At 34.6% G+C, this 27,503-nt stretch overlaps 1 protein-coding gene across 1 annotated transcript in view; it reads right to left on the bottom strand.

Moving 5' to 3' along the window:
• Positions 1-27,503, bottom strand: part of MS3_00002665 (uncharacterized protein) — a 135,435-nt gene that overhangs the window by 87,199 nt on the left and 20,733 nt on the right. Inside the window, exons 4-5 of the mRNA XM_051210270.1 lie at positions 20,441-20,617; positions 2,912-3,358 (exon numbers count right to left, since the gene is read on the bottom strand). Coding sequence (XP_051073155.1) covers positions 2,912-3,358; positions 20,441-20,617 — 624 coding nt within the window. The remainder of the gene's footprint in view (positions 1-2,911; positions 3,359-20,440; positions 20,618-27,503) is intronic.

The raw sequence follows: 27,503 nt of genomic DNA, 5'->3' as shown, positions 1-27,503 counted from the left end.
AAGTCAAGTGTAATTTAGACTATTTCGGAAAAATGCGACTCTCTCATCTGCTCCCAGTCCAGACGTTTAGAACGATGGGCGGAACATTTCAGAGAACAGTTCAGCTGGCCTTCAGTTACTCTACAACTACCCTCCATTCCCAGACAGTGTGAATGGAACATTGAAGCAGGTCCCCCAACTCTAGTAGAAGTTCAAAAGGCTATAGTTAATCTGAAACGAGGAAGGGCAGCTGGTCCAGATGGATTGGCTCCAGAGGTCTTTAAGGATGGTGGTCCAATTTTAGCGATTAGGTTGACTAATATTTTAGCTAAAATCTGGGAGTTAGACATTATCCTATCTGACTGGTCATAATCACTTATCGTCCTAATATATAAGAAAGGGTCAAAATCATCCTGCGACAACCACGGAGGGATTAGTTTAACTAATATAGTATCTAAAATACTAGCCTCGATAATTATCAGACGCCTAACTAAGACTCGTGAACTGCAAACACGAGAGAACCAAGCTGGCTTCAGACCTGATCGTGGCTGCATCGACCACATATTCACCATTCGTCAGGTTCTAGAACATAGGCATACTTATCGGCGTCCGACAATGGTGGTCTTTCTTGACTTAAAAGCAGCATTTGACTCGGTAGACCGCGAGATTCGGTGGAAGTGTCTGTCATTGAAAGGCGTACCTCAGAAGTACATAAACCTTGTGAAGGCTCTTCACTCGAACACTACTAGTCGAGTCAGAGCTTATGGCGAACTGTTATCTGCTTCTGCAACCTCAAGTGGTGTCCGTCAAGGCTGTTCACTTTCTCCATTTTTGTTTAACTTAATCATAGACCTACTGATGGAAATAACATTCTCGTCTACTGAATTCTCGATTATTGATTTCCTACCAGGAGGTCCACTTATCGACTTAGAATACGCAGATGATATAGTCCTGTTTGGTGAAGACGCTGATAAAATGCAGTCTTTCGGTAGCACTGAGCAACAATACCAGAATGTTTGAGATGCGCTTCTCCTCCTCTAAATGGCCTACATCAACACCTGAAATAAGGATAGGGAGTGAAGTAGTCGAACGCGTTGACAGCTTCACTTATCTTGGAAGTCTGATCAGCACTAATGGGTTGGTGTCTGACGAAATCTCAGTACGGATTCGAAAAGCTCGCTTGGCTTTTGTCAACTTACGTCACCTATGGCGAAGGCGAGATATCCGTCTATCAATAAAAGGACGAGTATACTGCATGGCAGTCCGTTTTGTTTTAATTTACGGCAGCGAAACATGGCCATTAAGAATAGAAGATACTCGTAAGCTACTAGTACTTGATCATAGATGCCTTAGAAATATTGCTGGTGTCTGCTGGGATCACCGGACAAGTAATAGTGAGATTAGACACAGTGTATTAGGGAATGATGGTAAATCAGTTGATGAGATTGTGAATCTTCATCTACTGAGATGGTTGGGTCACGTGTTTCGTATGACCGAACATCGATTACCACGACGTGTAATGCCAATCGGTGTTGGAGATGGTTGGAAGAAAGTTAGGGGCGGCCAAACCAAAATGTAGCATCAGTGCTTGAAGTCACTAACTTCTAGTCTGAACCATGTTGGAAGATGCAGACTACTTAGTTGGGGTCCGTGTGACTATCGTAACCAATGGTTGGAGACTCTTGGTGACATGGCTCAGAATCGATCACAATGGCGTCGGTGTATACACTCTCTGTCTTCCCTTAGACTAAGAGATTCAAATCGCTTCATATCTTTCTTTCTACGAAGCAATTCCTTCTTCCTGTACTATATCCTTATATGCAATCTTTCTTTTATATATTACCACCTCTGACTTAACTACTTCTATGAACCCGGTGTTCATCTTGTTGTGTTAATGAGGTATGGCAACTTGGACCGATGCATATATGTGCCTGGTCCTACGTTGTAGCTGACTGACTGACTGACTGGCTGATTAGTGGTTAACGTAGAGACAAATTCCACAGATAAACTAAGGTATCGTAAGTGTCATTACCAAGGTTTGATTTGATAATTTCGAATAAATTGAGCATTGGGTTGATTGTTATAAATAAAAATAATATATTTGTAATATCCCAATGAGTAGAAAATTGGATTTTCTGACGTTTCGTGACTTGGTGTAAGTCACTTCTTCAGAGAATAAATAACCAAATTAAAATTAATCCAAGTTTAAATAGCACAACGGAACAATCGTATCGTAAGGTTATGTCGAAAGTGTTTTAATGACTAGCAAAATTACAACGTGGAGGACACGGCATAACTACTATATGAATATGTTATGATTGTAGGCGTTATTAGTTTTCAAACGTTTAATAATAAAAATTTTGATGGTTTGTGTTATCCTGTTCCTAATATTTTAAATGAATTTTGATCGGTTTTAATTGGCATATGTACATATGTGCACATTGCCTCGATATAGTCAGTTATGACACAAGTTAGTGGAGAATCGATGGTATGCAGGTATCTATGGAATTCAAAGTAGGCGTTTTGTCCTATTCAGCACTTGTTAGCTAAATGTATCATAAATGAACATCAACTCCAGAATGAAGATATATCCATTTGACTTAGTAGTAACCAATGTCATATATGTCAAGTCTTTCTTAGTACCGATCGAATTCTATCGAACAAGTTGTGTACCCACTAATTTAAGTGACTCGACATCGCGTGCACTATATTGAGATGTTACTGTGGTTGAAGATAGTCAACAGAAAAGCCTAGAAACTGGATATCGTATGTTCAAACCAACCAACGAGCATTAGTTCCTTTAAGATTGAGTGGTACATCTTGCTAACGAGTGTTGCTAAATAGCACGAAACCTAAGTTCAAGGTATCCTGACGACTATTTCCGACTACCAACTTACATATCAATAAAATATTCTAAAACATATACACTTACTCCACACAAATATTCAAAATTTTCAACTGTATTTTCTTTTGAAAATGATATTACAGGTTTGTCTAGAATTAAGCATAAATCATTTGATATTAGTGTTTTTAATTCATGCCTTTGTACATTCAATGCAGATTGAATACGTGTTAAATAAAGTTGGATTGTTTCATAAAATTCTTTAGAATTATTTATTACATCATCATTTGATTCATTAATATTTAGTGTATTCAACATTTCGATTAGTACTGGGGCTGCTATCCAAGCATCTTGTAATTGTATTAAAGTATGCAAAGCAACATCACATTTTTTATAAGTTGAAAGATTCACTGTACTGTCTTGATGATATTTTTTACTTTCATTCTTACTATTAGTAGTATCTACATCTAAAAGACGCAAAATCCCAGCTGAAATATCCATTAGACTAGACAAATCGTTTTGATCATCTTCTGAACACTGAAAGAAAAACAATATTGATAACAATAATGAATATTAAGCACAAAATCCTATAAATAAATGAAGATAGAGAAATAGATTAATTAATGTTAATTAATGCTAATTAAGATAATTTTTGTAAAAATTCCCTACAATTCAAGATTTCATTTCATAATACAAATAATATCAAATAGAGTGAAGATTGAATGGCTATTTCCATTTCGAGTCCTAGAATGAATACCAACTCTAGGATGCAGGTACATCCAACTGACGAGTCCTAAATAGGACGAAACGTGCGTCCTGGATTCCACTACTAGCCACCATCCTTTTTTTGCTTATAATGCTTGTAATCTAAGACAATATCGAGGCAATTCGCACAGGACGATCGTATGCCAATAAGAGATTCAAACAACCAATACAAGAATGAACTATTTCAATTTAGTTTGTAACTCCTCAAGAGTTCATATTCTAACGACATCATATGAGGTCAAACATGGAAACTTCAAGTACTTATTATACTCACTATGAAAATATGTAATGGGGCTTTAGTTAGTGAAAAGAGATTATTATTTAATATTATTGGTGGATAACTAACTGCTGAATTAGCTAAACTTCATTGATCAACCACTTCATCTAAGAGTGTCATAAGATCTATCTCAGTGCTACTAATCATATGTAATAACTATTCACTAAAGTAGTTTTGATAGAGATTTTGTATACTATAAATTTCATTCTCTTCAGTTAATGTCGGTTCATGATTAATTAGCTTCAATCATAAATGTAGCACTTCAGTTTGAACAACAACTATAATAATGTTAATTGATAAACAAACAAATAAACTATTGATTTCCAAATACTGTAGACACGATATCATTATAATGCTTATTACTATGACTGATACTACTATTGTTATGTCATTATTATTATCATCATTAATAATCTTCGAGCATTCACATACTTTTTGTTCAAAATTAGGAGTACCTAAAGTTTGTAATGATATAAATTGCATGTAGAGCAACTCTACTAGACACATTAACATACTAACTAGTGAGATCATAAATGTGCTGATCAGAGATAAAGTTATCGAAGGTATATTAGACAACCGGCAGTTAATTCATTCAATCTGAGTAACGTAAACTGTGTATTTTACTTGTCCATCTACTAAATCACACGAATTTTACGTTTTACAACATATTAACTAACTATCTAATAGAATTAACTTATCTAAATTCAAGATGATGATCATTGAAACCATAAAGAGATCTAAGTTAGACCACCATTGAAAACCTGGAAGCACTATACGATCTTTGCATCCTAGTATGGGAGTGAGCGGGAACAAAAGTTCTGAGTTCGATTCCAGTGTGTAAAGGGAATGCCATACTAGGTCAGTCAGTCAGTCAGTCAGTAACAACGTAGGACTTCGTACGTACGTACATCAGTTCGAGTTGCCACACCACCTTAGCACAGAGATGCAGTTGTCGATTCAAGAGTATAAGCAGTAATCAAGAAAATTAGCCTTTGGAGATGTTATTTAAAGAGTATAATACAGTGAAATAAATTTGGAAAGAGGAAAAAAGGGACATGAAGAATTCAGAAGATTAGAATTCGGGAGAACACATGCCATACTAGGACTGGACGGCGGTCCGGTACTTCCACGTTTTCAATAGTGGTATAACTTATATGAGTTCAGAATTTCAATGAAAAAATCTCCATAACCCTTTAATTATAACTCAATATGGTTAGTTAAGGATACCAAGCAAGACAAATATGGTTAGGCAAGATGGTAACCTCGAGAGATCTTTACGAAATTCTATCATTAAACACAAGCCACTTGTTGAAAAATTACTAGACTTTAAAGCCAAACATTCATTCGGTGAATGAGATTACAGGTTAGATCTAATTTCTAGACAAGTTATATATATCTACTGTTAAATTACAGTTAAATGACTGGTACAATATGACCACTTCATCAAGATGTTTTTGATGTGAACATCTCATTTCTGATAAGTTATTTAAGAAAATGAAATAATGACGTTGTAAATTAACCACACAGTTTCTTAATTAATCAAAGGATTTATATTAAGATAAGTTGTAATTAAGCATGTAAATATACGCATTATTAAATAGTGTGTACCAAGTTAACACATCATCATTAAGCTATCCCGAGAAATGAAAACAGGGACCATGTATGAAAAATGCCTTAAAAACATCCGTCTTGGAAAGCTATTAGAAATAATGTCCATTACAAACTAACACTATCACTTTTACCAAATGATGTGGGAAAAGACAAATCAGCTTCCAGCTCAAGAGGAAATTAGGAAAAGACGTTGGAAGTGGATAGGATATACATTGAGAAAATCATTAGGCTGCATCGCGAAGCAAGCGCTAACTTGGAATTCTAAAGGGGAAAGGAAACGAGGAAAATCAGAGAACACAGTGTGTCGAAAATTGGAAGCAGACATCAAAAGGATGAATAGCAACTGGAGAGGGTTACCCAGGACAGAGTTCGATGGTGGACAGTCTATGCTCCTCTACGAGGGGTAACAGGCGTAAGTGAGTAATATGACTTAGGAAGTGTGCCAACTTAGGATTAAAATAAATTTGGAATCAACACATAAATCGATACGTAATTTTCACTATATATATAAGCTTAAACCTACAACCATGCACTTAGTTGTATAGTCTTATGAACGCCAGTTACAATCGGAGCATGAGGCCCATGCCAAAACAACTTTGAACAAAATATTTTTCAAACAATCTATTGTAAATAACTTATTTAAAATACTTAATTATTTTTAGTATACACAAATGATTGTCTAGGTTGAAAGAAAACCTGTATGATTGGAATTCTAATCAAATTTATGTTAGATATTCCAATTAGGACAGTCTTTCATGAAAAAAACCGCTTGGACTTACTAATTAGTCGTTAAAAACTATATAACAGCCGACAAATAGGCAGGTTAATCAAACGATAATATATGGTGAATATGTATTGTCATTGCAAGCTATAACTGTCTTAAATTACCTTGCTAATTATAGAAAGTAATATAACCAATATCACAGTGATAAACCATTGACTCAGAGAAACTATAGAGCTTCACTGTTCAATAATCAAAGTTTAAACACGAGTACTTACACAAATTCTTTCTTAATTAGTCGAATAATGAAATTTTTCAAGCCATCCCAATTAGTTATTAAAGTTATGTTGGCAATCTTCCAATCTGTATAGAATACAATCAAGTGAATCTCTGGTCTCGAAACTAAAGTGATTGAATCAGCATAACTTTGTAATTTATCTGCTATTAGATGGGTTTGAGAGTATTTATAAGAAGTTAAAGCAACATCACTCATTCTTGAATGACTGATTAGTGTACTTAGTCGATTGTAACTGAAATTATATGTCTGACAGTTGTGCACAGTGATGAGATAGTATAGTTCAATTAAAGTTACATACACAATCTGTTGACTTGTCAATGACCACAATTGCAAGGTCGAGAGATAGTTGATCACAGCTACCAAGCAGAAAGGTAGACAAAAATAAGAACTCGTACGTTCATCGTTTTGAGGTGAGATACTTATGGAAAACATAGGAAAAGAATATCACCAAACGGTAACTTCGGTTATATTATGAATACCTCAGTCATCTCAATTAGTTCATGTTTATAGTTATACCAGCTGAACTACTTGCTAGACCCCTAGAAATCACTTGGTGAACGCCTCATTTTTGTAATTTTATTATGGAGATTTGAGTTTCTCATTTTTGCGCAGCAAGCGCCAAGTTCTACATTCAGTTTGTATTTCCAACTTAGGAGGACTTCGAATGTCATTGGTTCGTTTCCTCTTTTAGTACACTATTTTGTGATGTTTCCTAAGGACATTTTCGTACTGTATATATGCGCATGGGTTGTGTGCTTGTTGGTTAGTGCTTCCGACTGCTGAGTCTGGTCTTCTAGTTAGCAGGTTTTGGACGCAATGGAATAGTTTAGTTTGTCCTGTTCTTGTGTTACTGACTTTCGTTCTGTTCGACGGTTCTATGTGACATCGTACTCTCTTCAAACAAAGCAGTGGTGACGAGGCTGGTGCAAGCATGGATCCTGCAAAAGCAGGATTATCACTGAAACAGCATCTAAAACATGTCCAGATGTTGGCAGATACGAAAGTTGCGCATACTTCGCAACCTATCACATATATTTCTACTACTGAACCGTCAATTGATGACATCGCAAACAGTATTGCCGAAGTCCACTACAATCCCGATGTTAATGTTACTTTTGACATGTGGTTTCGGCCTTATGAGGATCTATTTAAATTTGATTTTGCAAATCAAGATGATGCTTGGAAGGTTTAGTTGCTACTTCGAAGATTGGATCCAAGTGAGTTAGATAGATACCGGAATTTGATTTTGCCTCTGAACCCACGTGACCGCTTATTTTCTGACACTGTGCAGTCATTAACCCAATAATTTTGAGATAACTCCTCGTTATTCAATACATGGTATAGATTTTCGAAGCTAATTGTGAACAAAGATGCTGATTTCTTTATGCATGTGCGCATTATTAATCGTGAGTTCGAACGCTTCCGGCCGGAGTTGTTGACTGAATATCAGTTCATCTTCAGGCTATAATCACAAAAGTTTAGCAACATTCGAACACGGTCACTGTGTCGATTGGACCGGAAACGCAAACGGACTTTTGGTGATATTACAAATAAATATCAACGTCTAATTTTCAACGCAATACTGTAAGGGTTCAGTGTGGAGCTAACTTGCACTGTCGTTCTATTGGTGACTTTTGTTCCGTTTGCCAATCTTGGGTGGTATCGTAATCCCTCGAACATAGCACTACTCAAGTTTTCACCGAAATGGCTTGGTCGATGGTCTAAATGAATGCACCCAATACTCCAGAGACGCTTCTAATAAAATATATGCATGGTTCCCACATTAATAAACCACGTATCACAGCCGAAGATTAGCAGAGTAGGCTGATTTCTATGCACTTAATACCATTTCTTAAATTATCCAAGACAGTCATTTGCCACGTTTGTTTGAAAATAACCACATCCCTAAATTTCATCTAAACAGTTCACAAATATTCTGTTATTTGTGCACAGTGTAGATAACAACAAAAATGTGACATTCTTAAACAAACAAATACGGTAAAGATAAATAGCATAGAAGAGTTGTAAACGAACATATAATTTTTAAGGGGATAGTTGAAACTACTAATTTTTATGATCAAAATAAAAAGAACAAAACCCTCTTTAGTCTAACCGTTTTAGATGTCAACTCTTTTCAGTAAACCAACTAGTATACACGTAGGTTTGCCGACAAGTTTTATGCTAGCAATGATTCATGAGAAAGAAAGATACTTATTGTTAAGAAAAATGTGAATTTATATTCGGTAGAAACGCATAATAATGAAAACAAATTGTGTGAAAATCTATCTAACATTATAAAGTTTACACCAGTTACAATTTCAATGAAAATAATACGCTGTTTAAACCGACTTCAAGTGGTATATGAATAAACTGGATTAAAATTATCAATATTGGTTGATGGGATGCAAAATATCGATAAACGTTAAGTAGTGACAACCAGTTACATTCAAAACGGGTATTTAGTCATATTTAGGACTTGTAAGACAGATATACCTGTATCTCGCTATTAATCTTTACACTGAAATTAGAACTTAGTACCCTTTTCTTCAGATATTGGGACAATATCTATTAAAGTAGTAAGATAGGGTCGCCACTAAGTTGTACAATGAATATAATTTTTATTTGCAAGAGTCCGTATTTTACCTTTGTTGATATTAAAGACTTCAATTGATCAGTCTCTAGGCAAATAGTCACCATAATGAAAGAAAAGAGAATTGAGAATCAATTTTGATAAATATATGCTTTAGGGATAAGTCAACGAGAATCAAAGATGCGACTTTTAGGTTTCTGAGCGAAATTCGAGTATCATTTTTAGTGATAGAAAGGAATGCCTTTGTATACTGCTCAAAACACTTAAAATGGTCGCATAAAACTGGTTAGCGGAATCATAGAGTGGAAATAATAATGCTAAATATATTAATTCCTTAATTCTGTCTCTTCAGACGTCATCTCCTGAATCCATAATCCTGAAACAAACCCTAACCTTGTAGAGCTAAGTTTTACGGATGTACTAGTTAGATGGCGCCTTTTATATTTTTGAGCGAAATTTATTCAACTATAAGGCCTACAGAGCTATTTCATATCATAGTTAATATCTGCTTGTGATAAAACTGTAACCTTAAACCCTTAATCTTAACACTAAATATCCAACTCTATCCAGAAAAAATGTAGGAATTCTTAGGTGTCTGTGTGGATCCCTTTTAAAGGTTCGAGAATAAGAACAATCTGTTTCCATCAAGACAAGTTTTTAAGTAGTTGTTTTTCCAACTAGCTGACAGAGTAACCTATAAAAGTCATTAGCAGATTTATTAATCGTGTAAAATCTGTTTTCAATTTTCAATATGACCCTCCTCATTTTCCATAAACTATCCATCTACAAAAGCTGCTTTCTGATTGGCTAAGAACTAACCGGAAATTTGTCGCGGTCGTTTTAATTTCGTCCCTACATTATACTTTATACCTTAACTTAAATAATCTTAATAAATAAAAATTATAGAAAGTAGAAAAATCTGAATGAAAAGTTTTAACCAAAAAAAGAGATCAATGAAATATCAGCTTGAGTGACATGGTATAATCCACTTGGCATTTGGAAAAAATCACGCATACAAAGCATATATATATATATATATATATATATATATATATATATATATATATATATATATATATATAGAGAGAGAGAGAGAGAGAGATTTGTAGGAATACGACTGTATTTAATCAAAAGTTCAACGTTAATAATAGTGGTGCAATAAAGAACTGTAATGTGTGGTTGAAGGATTGATAATAATGGAATTTAAAAAAAACGAATAGAGCAAGCTTTGCAGAATAAAATGAATTCAATTTATATATATTTTTAAAGGCTTCTTATCAGCTGAAAATAGCCTAAATTTAGATTAGCAATATCATTATACAAAATTTTACATACCGTAATCAATGTTCAGTTCGAAACGGCATAAGAAACCAGAAGGGGAAACAACATATTCATTGTAATTGTTAAGATTTATGAGCATTGGATATGGTTTAGTCATTTTTAAAAAAGGGATGCAAACATAAATTGTAATAAGGCAGTAAATAAAAAAAGTTTTAACAAATGTGTGATAATCTAGGCGCCTAATTGACATAAAATTCAAGTTAGCGTCGTCAGTGAATGTCAGTAGAATTTTTTAAGCTATATATTGGGCAGCATCATTGACAAACAAGTGGGATCTGATGCATATATGAAGGCACAGATTAGCAGAGCAAGGACAGCATGCCTGTACTTGGAAACGCCTGTAAAATAGAGCCCAGAACAGAATAGTTTGGAGATTGATGATCGGGTGCCTATGCTCCACGCGAGGTAACAAGTGTAATTAAGTATATAATATGTTGTGCCATAAAGCGATAATGCAACTGAAAAATGTCAAGATTTATATAACCATCTTACCATGCCAATGTGAGGTTTATCACAAATTTTTCTTGTGTATACAAAGGTCAAGTCAAAAGTGCTTGATGATAATGGCCTAAACAAAGTGGTGTTTCCTGCTTGTTAATTATTTTAAACAACTTTGTGACATTCACGTTGCGTTCACTAACCATTAAATGTTTAGTGATAGCACTTATGAATACTTTACTTTCAAACACAGATTTCGAGGAATATGTTGAGAAAACCTTGTGTATATGCACTTCTTTCAATCCTTTCTGAATACTTGTTTCCACAAGCACATGTAAACTAATAAAAACATTTGTAAGTGACTTAATAAAGGTATTAATTCACTTTTGATTAGTTAAAGAACATCTGGCCTTATACACTGAAAATAGCTGAACTGCAGACAAGCTTCCTCTTAGCGTTGTTTTGATAATTTTATCAATTTTACATTCGTTTTGAATCTAAAGTGGTTGATGAAACTGATGAACCGTTTGATAAGAAGTTCAATCTTAGTAACACGCGTACAATCACAAAGAGAATATTATAATCAAACAATAAAAAGAGAGCAGAAACAGTAAGAAGAAATATTGTTTAACAAAACATCTTTATGTTACTTAAAAACCGGCTGTTATACATGGCCAAGATAAGAAGAGCAATTGTATGAAATTCTTTTAAATACAATAATCAAGCTTATTGAGATGGATATCGACAACTTCTGTGATATACAAAAGACGTATGCATAAACCCTGAAGTATAACTGATGGGATTCAGCGGATAATTTGAAATGCATTATTTATATCTACCTGATGCTATCTCAGTAAACCTCGAGGTTTTGTGTTCACAACCGCTTTTTTTATCAATATTTAAGTAACATACGGATGTTTTGGAAGTGGATAGGACACACATTGAGGAAAGCACCCAACTGCGTCACAAGACAAGCCCTCACATGGAATCCTCAAGGCCAAAGGAAAAGAGGAAGACCAAAGAACACATTACGCCGAGAAATGGAGATAGACATGAGAAAAATGAACAAGAATTGGATGGAACTAGAAAAGATGGCCCAGGATAGAGTGGGTTGGAGAATGCTGGTCAGCGGCCTATGCTCCATTGGGAGTAACAGGCGTAAGTAAGTAAGTAAGTATACGGATGTTTTGCTAAACAATACTTTTTCTCACTGTTTCTGCTCTCCTTTTGTTGTTTGATTATAATATTCTCTTTATAATTGCACACGTGTTATCAACATTAAACTTCTTATAAAACATTTGATCAGTTTCATTATTTTCACCGTTGAAAATATAAGCTGATCTTAGTTAAACCACCGTTGAAAACCTGGAAGTACTAGATTGCCGTTTTGTTTTGTTATAGGACTCCCACTGGTAGGGGTTGTACAAGGTCATAGGTTGATTCAAATTAAACACTACTACCATTAGATGCCAGCTCAGTGGTCTAGAGGTTAACTGTTCGAAGGTTCTGAGTTCGGTTCCCAGTTACGTGGTTGTGGACGAGCACTGCTGAAGAGTTCCATACCGGGACGAAACGGCTGGCCAATGCTGCCATGTTTTCAATGGTGACCTAATTAAGATCACTTCGTGATTACAATCGTAAAAACTATATATATATAGCAGAAACAAAATTGTAAGTTAATTTAAAGTGTAACCTCAACGTCCATTACACATTTACCGAACTAACAATTTATTATACTATACAATTATATTAAAAATAAATGAATAACCTGAAATGGTCGGACCATTTCCTACTGTTTACATTATTGGTAACGAATCTCGATTACATATAGTTCAGTTAGTTGTAGTTCAATAACTCGACTAGATTTAACTTGAATTCGATTTTGTCTGTTAAACTGAATGAATTAAAATTACTATCATCATTTTTAACAACTAAAAACCTTCTTTTTTGAAACTCATCCATTGTTCTTTTTGCAATATTTGTTAAACTCATTAACAACCTTTTCACAAACATAACTTTGAATTCTTTTTAGAAACTGTTGAAGATTATGAACTTCACAGTTCACACGTGCTGAAAATTCTATTTTGTACCAAAATACAATATTGAATAAGGCCATTAATAATAATAATAATAATAATAATAATAACACGAGCTGACCTTAATTAGAAAACCACTGGGAACTTTCTCAATAGTGTGGATCCATGACCCCAACAATGATCGAACCCGGGACCTACAGATCTCGTAGCTGAACTGAAATTCAGTGGTTTACATGCTAGCTCAGTAGTTTAAAGGTTTAGTGCTGGCTGTGAGGCCTGTGGGTCCTGGATTTGATCCCCCAAATTGGGATAGATCGAACTTGTTGATGAGTCAGTCCCATACTAGGGAAAAACGAGTATCTTTGACGCAAACAACCAGTTCTAAATGTTGATACTCAATAGTAATAACTGTTCATTATGTCTAGTACATTTTTTATCAATTACATGAGTAATCAATAACCAGAATAAACTATCATCCTTTCAATACAAAATAAAGTCAGTTATCATCTAAATTCATTAGTTCAGCGTTCAAAGAGAGGAAAAGAGGAGAATATGTGTTAGGAACAACTAAATATTAGACTGAGCAGTGTAGATAGGTACAGACGATCTAGTTGTTGTCCACGTGATTATCGTTAACTAATCGTAAGGGATTTCCATTGACACAGCTCAAAATAGTTCTTAATGATCCAGATGCATTCACCTTATGTCTTCTCTTAGACCCTAACTTTACAAGTTCTTCAGAAATTTTTACTACTTCACCAGTTACTATTTCCTTCAACTGTATCTTCGATGCTTAATCATTTCAACTACCACCAATACTGTTTCTACCCCTATTACTCTGAGATTTACGTTGACAATTTCATCTTGCTGTGTTAATAGGATATGACAAAATGAACTGATGTATACATATATACCAGGTTCTACATTCTATTTGTCTGACTGACTGGAGAAGAAAAGAAGGAGTAAAATAAAAATTCAGTAGGTATCTGTCATTTCAGTTGAACTACTTTACAGGGATTATTAATTAAAAATGATTACGATGTAAATAGAAGAAAAAGACAACAATGAAGACATACTAAGAACAGAACACAAACATTCAATCCTGATCCAAAACATACAGAAAAAGTAACAAAGCGCGAATGAGCAGGATATAAAATTAAATAAACAAACAAAGGAAACAATAGCATGTTTAAACAAGCACGCTACACAGTACTGATAATGGGGTAATCAATAAAACCATAAGTATATTATTCAACCTATAAGATAATGACGGTGATAATCGTCATAATTTTAGTCAACTGAGTTGTTTGGATCTCTTATTTCATATTCTTCAATGTTCATTTATTGATTTGTCAAAAGCTTTATTTTATATAACAGGCTGTACGGTTGAGAGATATCTTAATTGTTCATTAAGTGTGTCGTACCTAGTGCTTTCCGTTAATTTAGTGGACAAATACAGCGCAGTATAGTATGACTTTCATTAGGATTTTAAATCCTTAAGATTTATTATCATTGTCTTTTTCATCCAGCATATGATCTTCATTTACATTGAACATGCCTAAACCAGACAGTTATGGATAATTTCAAAAAACTTTGAACAAAATAGTGAATGAGAATTACATCTCCATTGTATGGCATTTATCTATTAAATGAGTGAGGAAATGAAAGAAAACATCTGAATATTACACACTAATGAAAACAATGCGGATAATTTCATTCAACTATGGATTATGAGTGACCTTTAACGTGCTGAATGAATTAGCACTAAAAGTTTGGCAATTAATTTATTTGCTAATTCATTTGAACACAAAAATGTTGATACAAAGGGGCACACAATACATATGCGTGTGGGCTGTGATACTGCCCGAGTGCTCAGACTCAAGCAGGTGGTTTTCTTAGGGGGCCACACTCGAAAACTTCGACCTACAGGTCTGATGCACAAGGCAGTGGAGAAACGTGAGGAAATCCAGTCTCATGGTAGTCTGTGACCAATAATTCGTTCATACTCCATTTGTTTCTTCAGGATCATCGAACTCATGTGTAACATTGGTTTGGAACCACGGTTTTCCAATTCCCTTAGGTGGATATTCCATACCCACCAACCCGGTTAAAGTGCCGAGCATTCGTTTTTCGTCCTCTCAATTTCGCAAACAATAGTAATACCGTGAGAAGTCAGTGAATAGGACTTCCCTGACAGTGGTTATATGCACGTGGCCATATGAGAGCATTTCGAGAGGGAGAGACAGATGATTCCCCCCACTCTCGGCTGTACCAGGGTATTCAGGGTGAAACTAAACAAAGGCAACCATAACAATCAAATTCAGAGTGTTCACTAACTAGTTATCTTTCTTTTCCATCACCATCACTACAAATGGTATCGATTCAAATTTGACTTTAAAAAAAACAACAACAACAGAGAGGTATTCAACCAAGAAATCAATAATTAAACATTGAGTATTCTTTATTACTTATTATATATTATTATTTAGTATGATTTATTCATTTCTCAATATAGAGATATGAAATTAATCGTACAAATGAGGATAGAAATAGTCAATTATAAAAGATAATAATAATATAAATAGTTGCTATACAATTTTTGACAATGATTACTCATTTGAATATATAGAATATAAGCATAAGAGAATGAATGATAAAGAGATTATTTAATTAAAAGTATTATATTGACAGAAAGTGAATTTAATATTTATGTGTAATTTCAAAGTTTATAGAAGATAATGTTATACATTTTAAAGAGAGGAATCTTAAATTCATTAAGATCTAGAATGTATATATCTAGTTATTGATCTTCACTGATTGAAGTGTTAAGATGTAGAGAAGTGATAGAATGATTCAAGTTATTAGATGAGAAGTTTATTGATGAGTTTACATTCACTAGAAGTGATTCAATCTACTAAATATGAGATTTTGGACAATCGATAAGATTAAGAGTTTTTTTGAGTGATTATTGAACAACGTTACTCTTTTTATAAACTATATATATATATATATATATATATATATATATATATATATATATATATATATATATATATATAATTTCAAGAGAGATATAGAAATATCAATACAAAGTATATTGATCAGTGCCAGTGGTTACGGTTTATGTTATGATTATTTGTTTATTTAAACACATAGATATTGGTACAAGGAGGCACCAACTAGATATGCGCCACATAAATCATCCGATTTGTGTGAGGGCTGTGATACTGACCGGGTGCCCAGACCGAAGCAGGTGGTTTTCTTAGGGGGGGCCACACCCCGAACCTTTGACCTAAAGGTCTGATCCACAAGACAGTGGAGCATCGTGAGGAGATGCGGTTACATGGTAGCCAGTGACCAACAATTGGTTCATGTGCCATTTGTTCCCATAGGATACTGGAGCCCATGTGCACCATTGGTTTGGAATCCGGTTAAAGCGCCGAACATTCGCTTTTCGTCCTCTCAATTTCGTAAACAACAGCAATGCCGTGAGAAGTCAGTGAGTAGTACTTCCCTGGTAGAGGCTGTATACGCGTGGCCGTGTGAGAGCATTTCGAGAGGGAGGGCGGACCCTATTTTTCTAGATATTATTACTCGTATTTCGTTATGAGTAATAATGAACAGTTGATTTATTGTGTTTCATTTTAATATTCTTAATCTCAAACTTTTGTCTAATTTACAAACTGTCACTGTATTTTATTCTGTACCCAACTGATTGTAACTTAATCATAAAGTTGGTACACTCATTTTAGGCTGTCAACGCCCTGATTCGCTATATATTCTATTTTCTTATTGATCGTGTGTGTTGTGGTCATATTTTTTAAGTGTACCTTTTTAGGCTAAAAGACAATTTAGAAAATGATGTCGTCTTTTTTTGCCTTGCCAACTAGTCAGTGTTCGTGTAACAGATCATTATTTAGAGATTAGGACAGTTCTATGCCTACAAGGCCAATTAGTCACAAATCAAACTAACATATTCACAGTCTGAAGTTTATACCACGTAGCCTAGTACATTGAACTGGATAACTAGTTCTGAAATAAATATCATTACATGTCCAACCATAGGATCAGTGGGCAAAACACTTTAAAAAAGAAACTTCCTATATTTTAGATCGTTCAAAAAGGGATTCAATAGCAGAGGAATTTTCACGAATGAAAATAAGAATTTTAAAAGTTTGAAAAATAATCTAGAACAACGAATCAAACGAATACTACGAGCTAAGATGGAGGTTGGAGGTAGTCAACAGGAAACTCTGGACCTAGGTTTCGTACTACTTGGTACTCGTCAGCAAGGTGTGCTGTAATCTTGAGAGAACTAATGCTCCTTAAAGGATTCGATTCCCTGTCACCTAACTTCATAGTCAGAGATGTTACCACTGAGCTATCCGAGCTGCGACTGACATCCTGTAGGGTCGAATCATATCGACCACGTTGCAATGTGGTCACCAGTCTAGGTGACTCGACATTTGAGTGCACTATATTGAGATAAGATGATGACAGGGTTTCCTGTTGACTAACTTTAACCACCATCTTATCCCAACATAGTGCACTGAATGTTGAGTCACTTAGACTGGTGGCCACATTGCAACTTGATCGATAGGATTCGATCTGCACTAAGAAGTACATGGCATTGATCACCACCCAGTGATCAATCAATAGTAGAATACTACAAGTTATTTAACAAAACAAAACAATTGTGGGCGACGTCGAAAATAAATAGAGAGTAAATAATATCTACATGATACAAAAAACCTTGAATAATCTTAATTGTTGATTCTATTGATATTATGTAATTTAAAAAACACACGAAGTAGTTACAAAACTTTTTATTCCTAATTCAGATAGAATAAGATCAAATCAGTCTTTCCTAAACACTTGTTAATTTAAGTGAAAATATACATCAACATAAACTGCTTTTACTGTTATTATTAAACATCCATTGAAAACCTTGAAGCACTGGACAGCTATTTCATAATAGTAATGAATTCCTCAAAGTTGCGCACTTAAGAACTCGCACACGAGAATCAAAGCCAAGATCTTCACTCTCGCGCGCGAACACTTAATCTGTAGACCTCTGAGTCGTCATCCAACGGTGTTAATATCTAACTTCAACCAATCCATGATATTGATCAACCATTGTCTTTAGTAGATATCTTCCTCACAAATGACGGGATTGAACTCCACTTGTCGTGCCTTCTCACTAGAACAGCAGAATTACCTGTTAAAATTAGTCACTTATGAGCGCATGATAATTATCTGTATAGGGGTTTGTGAAGAACAATGAGTGTTATTGTTATCACTAACCGATCAATATTAGACATCTACTGAAAGCCGTTTGATATTAAGCTCAATGATCTAGATGCCGATTGATCTCATGAAGAATCAAAGGTCTTAAGGCTCGACCTCCTGTGGTGAGTTCGTGAGTGAGCATTGCTGATTAGTCCTATACTAGGACGAAAAAGCTACCCAGTGATTTCTCGTTCTTAATGGATCAGCTCGTGATATGAAAAATATCCAATAATCTCCACAAATCTCTATACTGCGAAACTAATTTCTCTCATTTCCTTACAACTATGTAACATTGAGCAACGTTAGTTAGTCAACATTTTATTCACTTACGGGTAACAATACAAAACTTTGTATTTAGTTCCAAGTTTCCTGCTGTTAGTTATTTATTTCATTAATTTACAGTAAAAAACATAGTATATCAGGATACACTACATTTTTAATCTAATCTCACTTAAGTCAAAATTACATTAAACTGACAAAATCCAAGGATCTATAGCTAGATATTTCACTGTTAATCACTAAATCTGAAAAGACTTTATCACTTTGACAATAGAGTTCAATAAATTCAGTCTCCAATCGACCCCGACAGATCTTTAAGGAAGATTTTGTAAATGTTAAATGCACAACACATCAAACATTTTCATATAAAAAGTGTTCAGAAAACTTTACAGTTTATTATTTCATTAACTTAACAACAATATTTCACTGATATTAATCACTGATCATAGAAAGGATCACCGAACACATGACTTCCTGCTAAGTTATAGATGTAATATTACTAGCCCTTGTGTTATAACTTCTGCTAAAAAGAAACGATGATAGATTACTCATTATGATTGAAGCGTCTTTTTATGGATTAGAAATTAAACACACTTCAGTCAAACATTACACACTTCAAGAAAACAGAACAAACAAGCAAACAAAGTTCCGTTTTCATTTGAGATCCCAGCTAATTAATTTTAAAATTAAAAAGTTAATTTTAAACGAACACAACATTAGAGTACCACATAATAAAATGTAAACAAATTCATTGTTTGTTTGTTTTTACTAAACTATTAAAAGAAAAAACAACAGCTGACTTAAGATCTTCAGCAATTTAAAGTGATTATTATGAGAATAAGTGCCAAGTGATTGTTTTAATGAATAGTTGAATAGAATCTTTTGAAAGTGATCATTAATTTACACACCATTAAGCTATATGATAATATGAAATGAATAAAATTCATATTGAAATATGGAAGAGAAATATTGAAAAGAACTATTGATATAGTATAGTACAATTGAATTAATGTCTAATTAAATTTAACATATTAAACTGTTCTTTATAAAAGATAATATGAGATGCATCAAATTTTCAGTTTAGGGTTGTGGAGATTGTTGAATTTCATTAAAATCATGAACCGATCAGTGTTAGAATACCATTTAAAACTTCCAATCACTGGATGACCGGTTCTTCCTAGTATAAGACTCCTCAGTAATTCGCACCCACTATCCTACATGCAGCGTTCGAACCCAGAATCTTCAGTCTTGCGCGCAAACTCCTAAGCCTTAAACCATTGAGCCGGCATCCAACGGTGTTAGTATTTAACTTCAACCAATCCACGATGCTCACTAGCTTGGAGAGCGAATTCTCGGAGTTCTGGTGAGAAGCCATGATCTGTGGAGTTCAGCTATGTTGGCTATGAAACCGTTATCCGCCGTAGGCAATGAATGAAAGTTTCGCAATATCGTAAATTGATCGAAGTTGGATATCAACACCGTTGTATTGTTATTCAACGGCTCAAAGGTTAAGCATTTACGTGTAGGTCAAAGGTCCTAAGTTCGATCCCTGACGATGGGATTGTGGATACGCATTGTTGCAGAGTCCCATACTAGGATGAAATGTCCAAAATCGATTAAACGAGTATACCTTCTAAATGTGCACTGCAAAAATAAAGGTGATATTCTAAAGAATAGGAAAGTAATATGAAAACTGGTAAATCTGAATGAATTGCACAGTTTTTAAATAATCACGTCTGGTTATTAAAATATTTTCAGTACAAGATTATGAAACTCGTTGAATTTCATTGAAATCACGAACCGATCTAAGTTAGACAACCATTGAAAACCTGGAAGTAATGAACGTCTGTTCCGTCCCAGTATAGGACTCTTCAGCAGCGCACATTCACAATCCCGCACTCATGAATATTGTTACAAGGTATATAAATGTTCAGTCATTATTTTTAAATATAAAATGATTATTAAGTGACTTACTTTACTTTCATAATCTTTCAACTCCATAAGCTCTGATAAAATTTCAAAATAGAAAACCAACAATGGAACAGGTGATTTTACTCGACAAGTATCTGGTAAAGGAACGCATATGGCTGATAGATCATTAGTATTCTGTTTACTAGTCATATTGTTATCATCAGTATTCATCGTTGAAATCTATCAAAAATAGAATATAACACAGACTTCAAAATACTGTTAAACAAATTAATTGAAATTGATTGAACAGAGTTGAATCAATTAAATTCAGTACAGAAGAATATTCAGGTCTATCGAGAAATAATTAATAGTTACCAATTAGTGACACACAATATTGTAATCCATTTGATAAGTCTACTCTCAAAATAATTTATATTCTACATTATTCTAAATAATTTAAAATTATACATTTGTCCTTCACTTGTAACATTACTTTCTGTATCCATCTGATTATATCTGAAAATCGGCATACAATCAATAATAATTTTCAGAATATATATTATTTGTTTATCTAATTATTTACTGAAATCTGTTTAACACCACTACACCGAAATCTATTAGGTGACTGGATCTTGAATTCTACTCAATTTCAATGATATCCTTGAAGTCATATAGTTATTATAGGTCGACGTCATTCTTATTTATTGACTAGAGAGAAAAGTGAATAACAGACTGCCGAGGGTGAGGAGAGTCGACTCTTCCTCTCGAAATGATCTCACATTGCCACGCATATATAGCAACTGTCAGGGAAGTCCTACTCACTGACTTCTCACGGTATTACTATTGATTGCGAAATTGAAAGGACGAAAAACGAATGCTCGGCACTTTAACCGGGTTGGTGGATATGAGAGATTCATCTAGCGGAGTTGAAAAACCCTGGTTCCAAACCAGTGTTACACATGAGTTCGATGATCCTGAAGAAACAAATGGAGTATGAACGAATTATTGGTCACAGACTACCATGGGAGTGCATCTCTTGACGTCGCTCCTGTGGGTCGAAGGTTTCGAGTGTGGCCCCCTTAGAAAACCAACTGCTTCGGTCTGAGCACTCGGGTAGTATCACAGCCCACACACAAACCAAGTGACTTGTGTGGGGCATATGTATTCAGTGCCCCTATGTATCAATATTTATGTGTTCAGATAAATAAATAAATAACACACAAATAAAGACTTTGATCTAAAATTATAAATATTTCTTTATTTTAATTATTAATGATAGTTTATTGTGACCATTTAAACCATTTATATTCATAACAAGATAAGAATGATAAATATTGATAACAGTAGTATATTATGAAGTGTTTGTATAACAATGTCAATATAAACACAGTACATTTAATATGTATGTAAAGTGCATAGAACAAATAAATTTATCTATGCCACATGAGTAGGTCCTGATGTGAGAAAACCTATACCAGCAAACTATTTACTGAAGAACGAATAGAATATATCCCTGATTTAACATGGTACATATACAGTTTCATTAAAGAAATTAAAATAAAAATCTACATAACCTCCTACTCTAAGATGAGTACAATTTTAATGATAATCAACCGGTTTATATACAATAGATGGAATATGATTAGCAAAGAAATCCACGAAGCGCGTTTCATCCTACTTAGGACCCGTCGGCTGGATGTACGTGCCACATCCTAGAGTTGGTGTTTGCTCTGGGACCTATTGTTTACTTATTTAAACACATAAACAGTGGTACAAGGCGGTACCAAATATATATGCGTCACGCTTCATTATTCGAGTTGTGTGAAGGCTGGCGCCCAAACCGAGGCTCTGGGACTCAAGCCCAGTCGGGTTGATGAGTCCCAAATATGTCAAGACGCGATTCATAGACTTCACTGCTAGCCATAATCCATGTAGTCTATGTCTATGGCTATACCGAAGCAGTTGGCACAAGATGCACATATCCCAACGACAACTGATCGAATTTCAGTCAAAACATTAACAACTAGACAATTCAAACTACAATAAAATAAATTGTCTAGATTTCCTTAACATCCCTTCAATGTACATAATGTACACATTTCAAACAATTTGCATTTAGTGTCATAAATTATGCTCTACTTCATTGGCGGAAGATGTCTTGTGCAAATAGTATATCCAATGTTCACATTATCCAATCTATATCATTCTCCAAAGCCACAACTACTACAATCATCATCAAAAATACAGGTATTTATACACAATTATCTATGCAAGATACTTTAGGTCCGTTGGCCGAATACCATAGGCAATAACCGACTGTGGGGAGGAAAAACCCAGCTTCCAGCTGAAAAGGAAATTAGGGAAACACGCTGGAGATAGGCAGGACATGCATTGTGGAAATAACCGAACTGCATCACGATGTAAACCCTAACTTGGAATCCTCAAAGTAAAATGCAAAAATGAGGACCAAATAACACAATGAACTGGAAATTGGAGAAAGACCTAAAGGGAGTGAACAGCACTTGAGAAAAACTAGCAAGAAGAGTCCAGGACAGCGTTGGTTGACAAATCTTGGTCTATAGTTTTCGATTCACAAACGGTAAAACAGTAAGTGAACTCATAAGTTCTCCAAAGACTCCCATTAGGTGATTGAAATGTGGGGCATAGTATTTCCCGAATTTCTGTACAGTAGTCAAAAATGGGCAAACTATGGAACAACTGGTCAAAGGGAGGGAATCGGAAACTCAGTGAGCCCTCATTACTTTTTAATTTTCGTGTTTCGAAAAGAATAGGTAGTGTTCATACTATGGCAAAAGCTAATTCTAAATCTTTACACAAATATGTATCTATTAATATTAACAATCAAGTTATCTCATAGCGGTTGGTTTTACTGGATCTTAATACTACTTTAATTACTCATAAAACTAAATTCGAGAAGACAGATCTGTATTTTAAAAAGGAAAGTAGAAACATTGGCACAATCCGAAATCCGTTCAATGATAAGTGCATGTGATTGGCCAAGAAATAGCTTTCATTTCAAGGGATGAGACGCACGCCATTGATGGTTTAATATTCTAAGAGCATATACGCTGACTCGATTTAGTCAATAAAATTCCTTTGTCATTCTCAGTCTTTTAACTTGAGTAGCTAGTTTCGCTGGTGTATCGGAAGAGTGTGTATCAATATCAACTTTTGCCAACATAGCATTCACCAATATCGAAATTTACAAACCGTTTGATTACACAGCAAGACCGTAATTCATAGACGAACCAATCAGATATAAGATAACGAGCCTCGAATTTCAGTGCGAAATTCATTCATCCAGTTGGCTAAATAGCGTTTTGGCATTATAGCTAATGTCAGTTCGTGATGAAAACTTTAAATCTAATTCTTAACCCTAACCATCAACTGTAAATCATAATTCTAATTCCTCACACTGGTTTATAACACTCATTTAGTCGTAGTTAGTAGGTGGACATTCTCTCGGTCATTTTAGCATCGCTCAAATGTCGTCCATAAATTATAGTCTCACTCCAGTAAGTTGCACATTAAAGTCCCCCTTCATTTACATCATTTAAAGCAACCAATTATCTTTACTTATCTTGAACTAAAAGCGTAGGTCAAAAAATAAAACTGATCTAGTACTTCTACTTTCTGTACCCTCTTTTAAATAAAGACGAAACGTTTCCTTGAAATGGCCAAAATTTATATGAATATTGTTCATAGAACTATTGTGCTTTGTATGTTTTTATTGGGTCCAGTGCACAATAAACCGAGAGATACTTCTAATATCACATTGAATCTAAACAGGTAATACTATCATATGAATGGCATTCTTGAAATATTGAAATATTATTGTGAAAAGATCTTGGTTACATGATGAAATTATCCTAACAACTATATAGTACTGTTTATTTAGTAAAAACCATATTGAAATACAATTCTTGCGTATATAAAAGAAGTTTAATTTTGTTAGTGAAATAATTTGACTTACTGAACAGAAAATAATAAACGACATTGTGAATGAAACATGTCTTTTCTAAACAAACTACATATAAGTCGTTGAAAAAAGGAATCAAATTATTGTACTGATGAATACGAATAACCGGAAGCACTGGACGGCCGTTTCGTCCCAGTATGGGACTCCTCAGCAGTGCGCATCCACGATCCCGCATCCCGTTGGATTCGAACCCAGGACCTACTGGTTTCGCGCGCGAGCACTTAGTCACTGGACCACAGAGCCGGTATCCAACGGTGTTAATGTCTAATTTCAACCAATCCGCAAAGTTGCACCACCGTATACCATTGCCTTTAGTGAGCTGATATCTCACAACAGACCTGGTTGAACTCCACTGGTAACGACTTCTCACTAGAACTCCAAGAAATGCCTCTTGAAGTCAGTCACTAGTGAGCAGTTGATTATTATCAGAATGGGTTTTGTGGAGATTTTTAGAAATTTCACAGACTGAAATCATGAGTCAATTGAAGCTAGACCACTATGAAAAACCTGGAAGTGCGGGATCGTGGATGCGCACTGCTGAGGGGTCCCATACTAAGACGAAACGGCCGTCCAGTGCTTCCAGGTTTTCCATGGTGGTCTAGCTTCAATTGACTCATGATTTCAACCTGTGAAATTTCTAAAAATCTCCGCAAAACTCATTCTGAATATGAATAAGTGAAGTTTGTTAAAGGTGTTTATTATATTGACATGGCTCAGAATCGATCACAGTGGCGTCGATGTATACACTCTTTGTCTTCCTTTAAACTATGAGATTAAAATTATTTCATATCTTTCTTTTTACGAACTAATTCTTTCCTTCTGTACTATATCCTTACATAAAATCTTTCCTTTACATATTACACCATTGAGTTAACTGCTTCTATGAGTCCGGTGCTCGTCTTGCTGTGCTAATGAGGTGTGGCAACTTCGACCGATGCACATATCTGCCTGGTCCTACGTTGTAACTGACTGGCTGACTGACTGGATTATATTGGAAGTGATCATATTAAAATGATGTATAGTTGTAACAGTATCAAAAATAATTACATGTGACGTTACTGACGCGAGTCTGTTTTTCTTATTGCAAGGCAGCAAAGAGTAAACGTACTGGAAGAAGAGGAACAAGCCCTAAGTAAGCTGAAACTGCAGAACGATGGATAAAACTATTTTTAATAAGTTATCCCTATTTGTACTCGAACCGCGTCTTTCAATTTCCAAAATCTATTTGTTGTGCTAGTACGCCGTGTTCTTACTTCAGAAGCATTTACCGGTCCTGACTGTTGTGTTGTTGTTTCAGATCGCTCCTGCTTCCAAGTAAACGCTAATATTACGTGCTACATAGTCACAAATTTTATTTTGTGCTAAAATAATCCTATTTATTTAAACTAAATATTAAGCTTAAGAAAGCCGCACTTTATGGACGAACGACCTTGAAATCTTTCTTCACTAGACCAATCACGAAACAGAGAAGATAAATTTATGGTTCATTATACTAAGACTTAAGATAAATGATGAATTTTCTGATCTTTGCATCATAGCTGATATCAGTTCACGATGACGACTTCAACCCTAACTCTTTTTACTAAATTCCAACTCTAATTTCAAACCTTGTTTTGATATATACTCGGTGATCAAGATGCAGTTTCCACATTCACCATTGACTTGGTTGTATAGTACAACATCACTGTTAAACTTTATACTACTGAGTCAAAACAAACATATAGGGATAAATAGAGTTGTAACTTACCATTGAATACATCTAAATTTTAATAGTCGAGTGAAGAATTCAAAAACTTGTGCACCTATTAAGTTTTGGATAGATAAGTTTCATGCCAACCCTTTGACTAATGGTTCTATATCATTGTCTAATGTATAAACCTATTTACAACTGTGTAATTCTTTAATTTTCATTACATAGTGATAAGCATACCCACCAAGTGGTTTATATGCTTAGCCTGGACCACGGTTTGATAAAAAACAAACCTGTTATTTATGAACTTTTAATTCAATTGACGTAATGAAAAATCAATTGTCTCATATGTTAGAAACAATTTTTAAAGCTACAGAATTCATTAACATTGCTGACAAATTTTCCGACTATAATTAAGATATCCACAGAAAGATATACTATTACATGTGATTAATGCTGTGTGTATTTATTAAATTCAACACAATATATAACCTTGTGCATAATAATCGATTTCTGATATCATTAATAACTTTAGTTTATTAATTTTTCTAACCAAATCTCTTGATACTGACGTCCTCATAACCTATACCCAATAAGCTTACCAGGATGTGTCTACATATATCAATGAGGACGGGAAGTAGAAATTGAACAACTTAAATTGTATGAAACAATAGCCATAGTATGGGGCTTGTAGAAATGGTTGAATGATATTGGATTCATAAAGCAATCTATGTTAAACAACCATTGAAAATCTGGGAGCACTGAACAGCTATTTTATCCTAGCATTGGACTCATCAGTAGTGTTCGTTATTGTTAGGTCCTTTTATGGACCAATACTAAACGTATATTTTTATCGTATAACTGTTAAATAACTAAACTATTCATATTCATGTTCCCTTTATTATAAGCTTTATTTTGACCTATGAACCATTATTATACGTTTTACCATTCTTGAATTATAACCCGTCTATTAGTCAATGCCTCACACATTCACAGCCACATTTGGCCAAATTTTGTACAAATGTTATTTTCTATTTTATGCTACTTTGTGATCTTTTTGATTGGTATATAAACTCAGTATGTTTGAAATATAAAGATTCATATTGCAGAGGCTGAGACTGGTGTCCTGAACTTAACTGGCCGGGCTAGGTGAAAAGCAGGACAAATCAGAACTGTAGGCTGCTCGCACGAGTTTTACGCGTCATTAGTCCGATCGATAATTCGCTGCTTCTGATTGGCGGCTCTGAGCTATAACAGTTATGAACAAAAGTTTCGTTCTCGATTCTTGACAGAGAGAGTCGGATATGAAGACAAAACACTTTTCCAGTGCGCCCAGATTCTCAATGTTTTTCTAACTTCAATCGACTCAAGATTTGAAAAATCGTGACAATTATATTTTGTTATTAACATACATTACTTAAGTCATTCAAACAACA

Source organism: Schistosoma haematobium, chromosome 1 (assembly GCF_000699445.3).
Source record: "Schistosoma haematobium chromosome 1, whole genome shotgun sequence".
NCBI classification, from domain to species: domain Eukaryota; kingdom Metazoa; phylum Platyhelminthes; class Trematoda; order Strigeidida; family Schistosomatidae; genus Schistosoma; species Schistosoma haematobium.
This window is presented reverse-complemented; position numbering and strand designations above follow the sequence as displayed.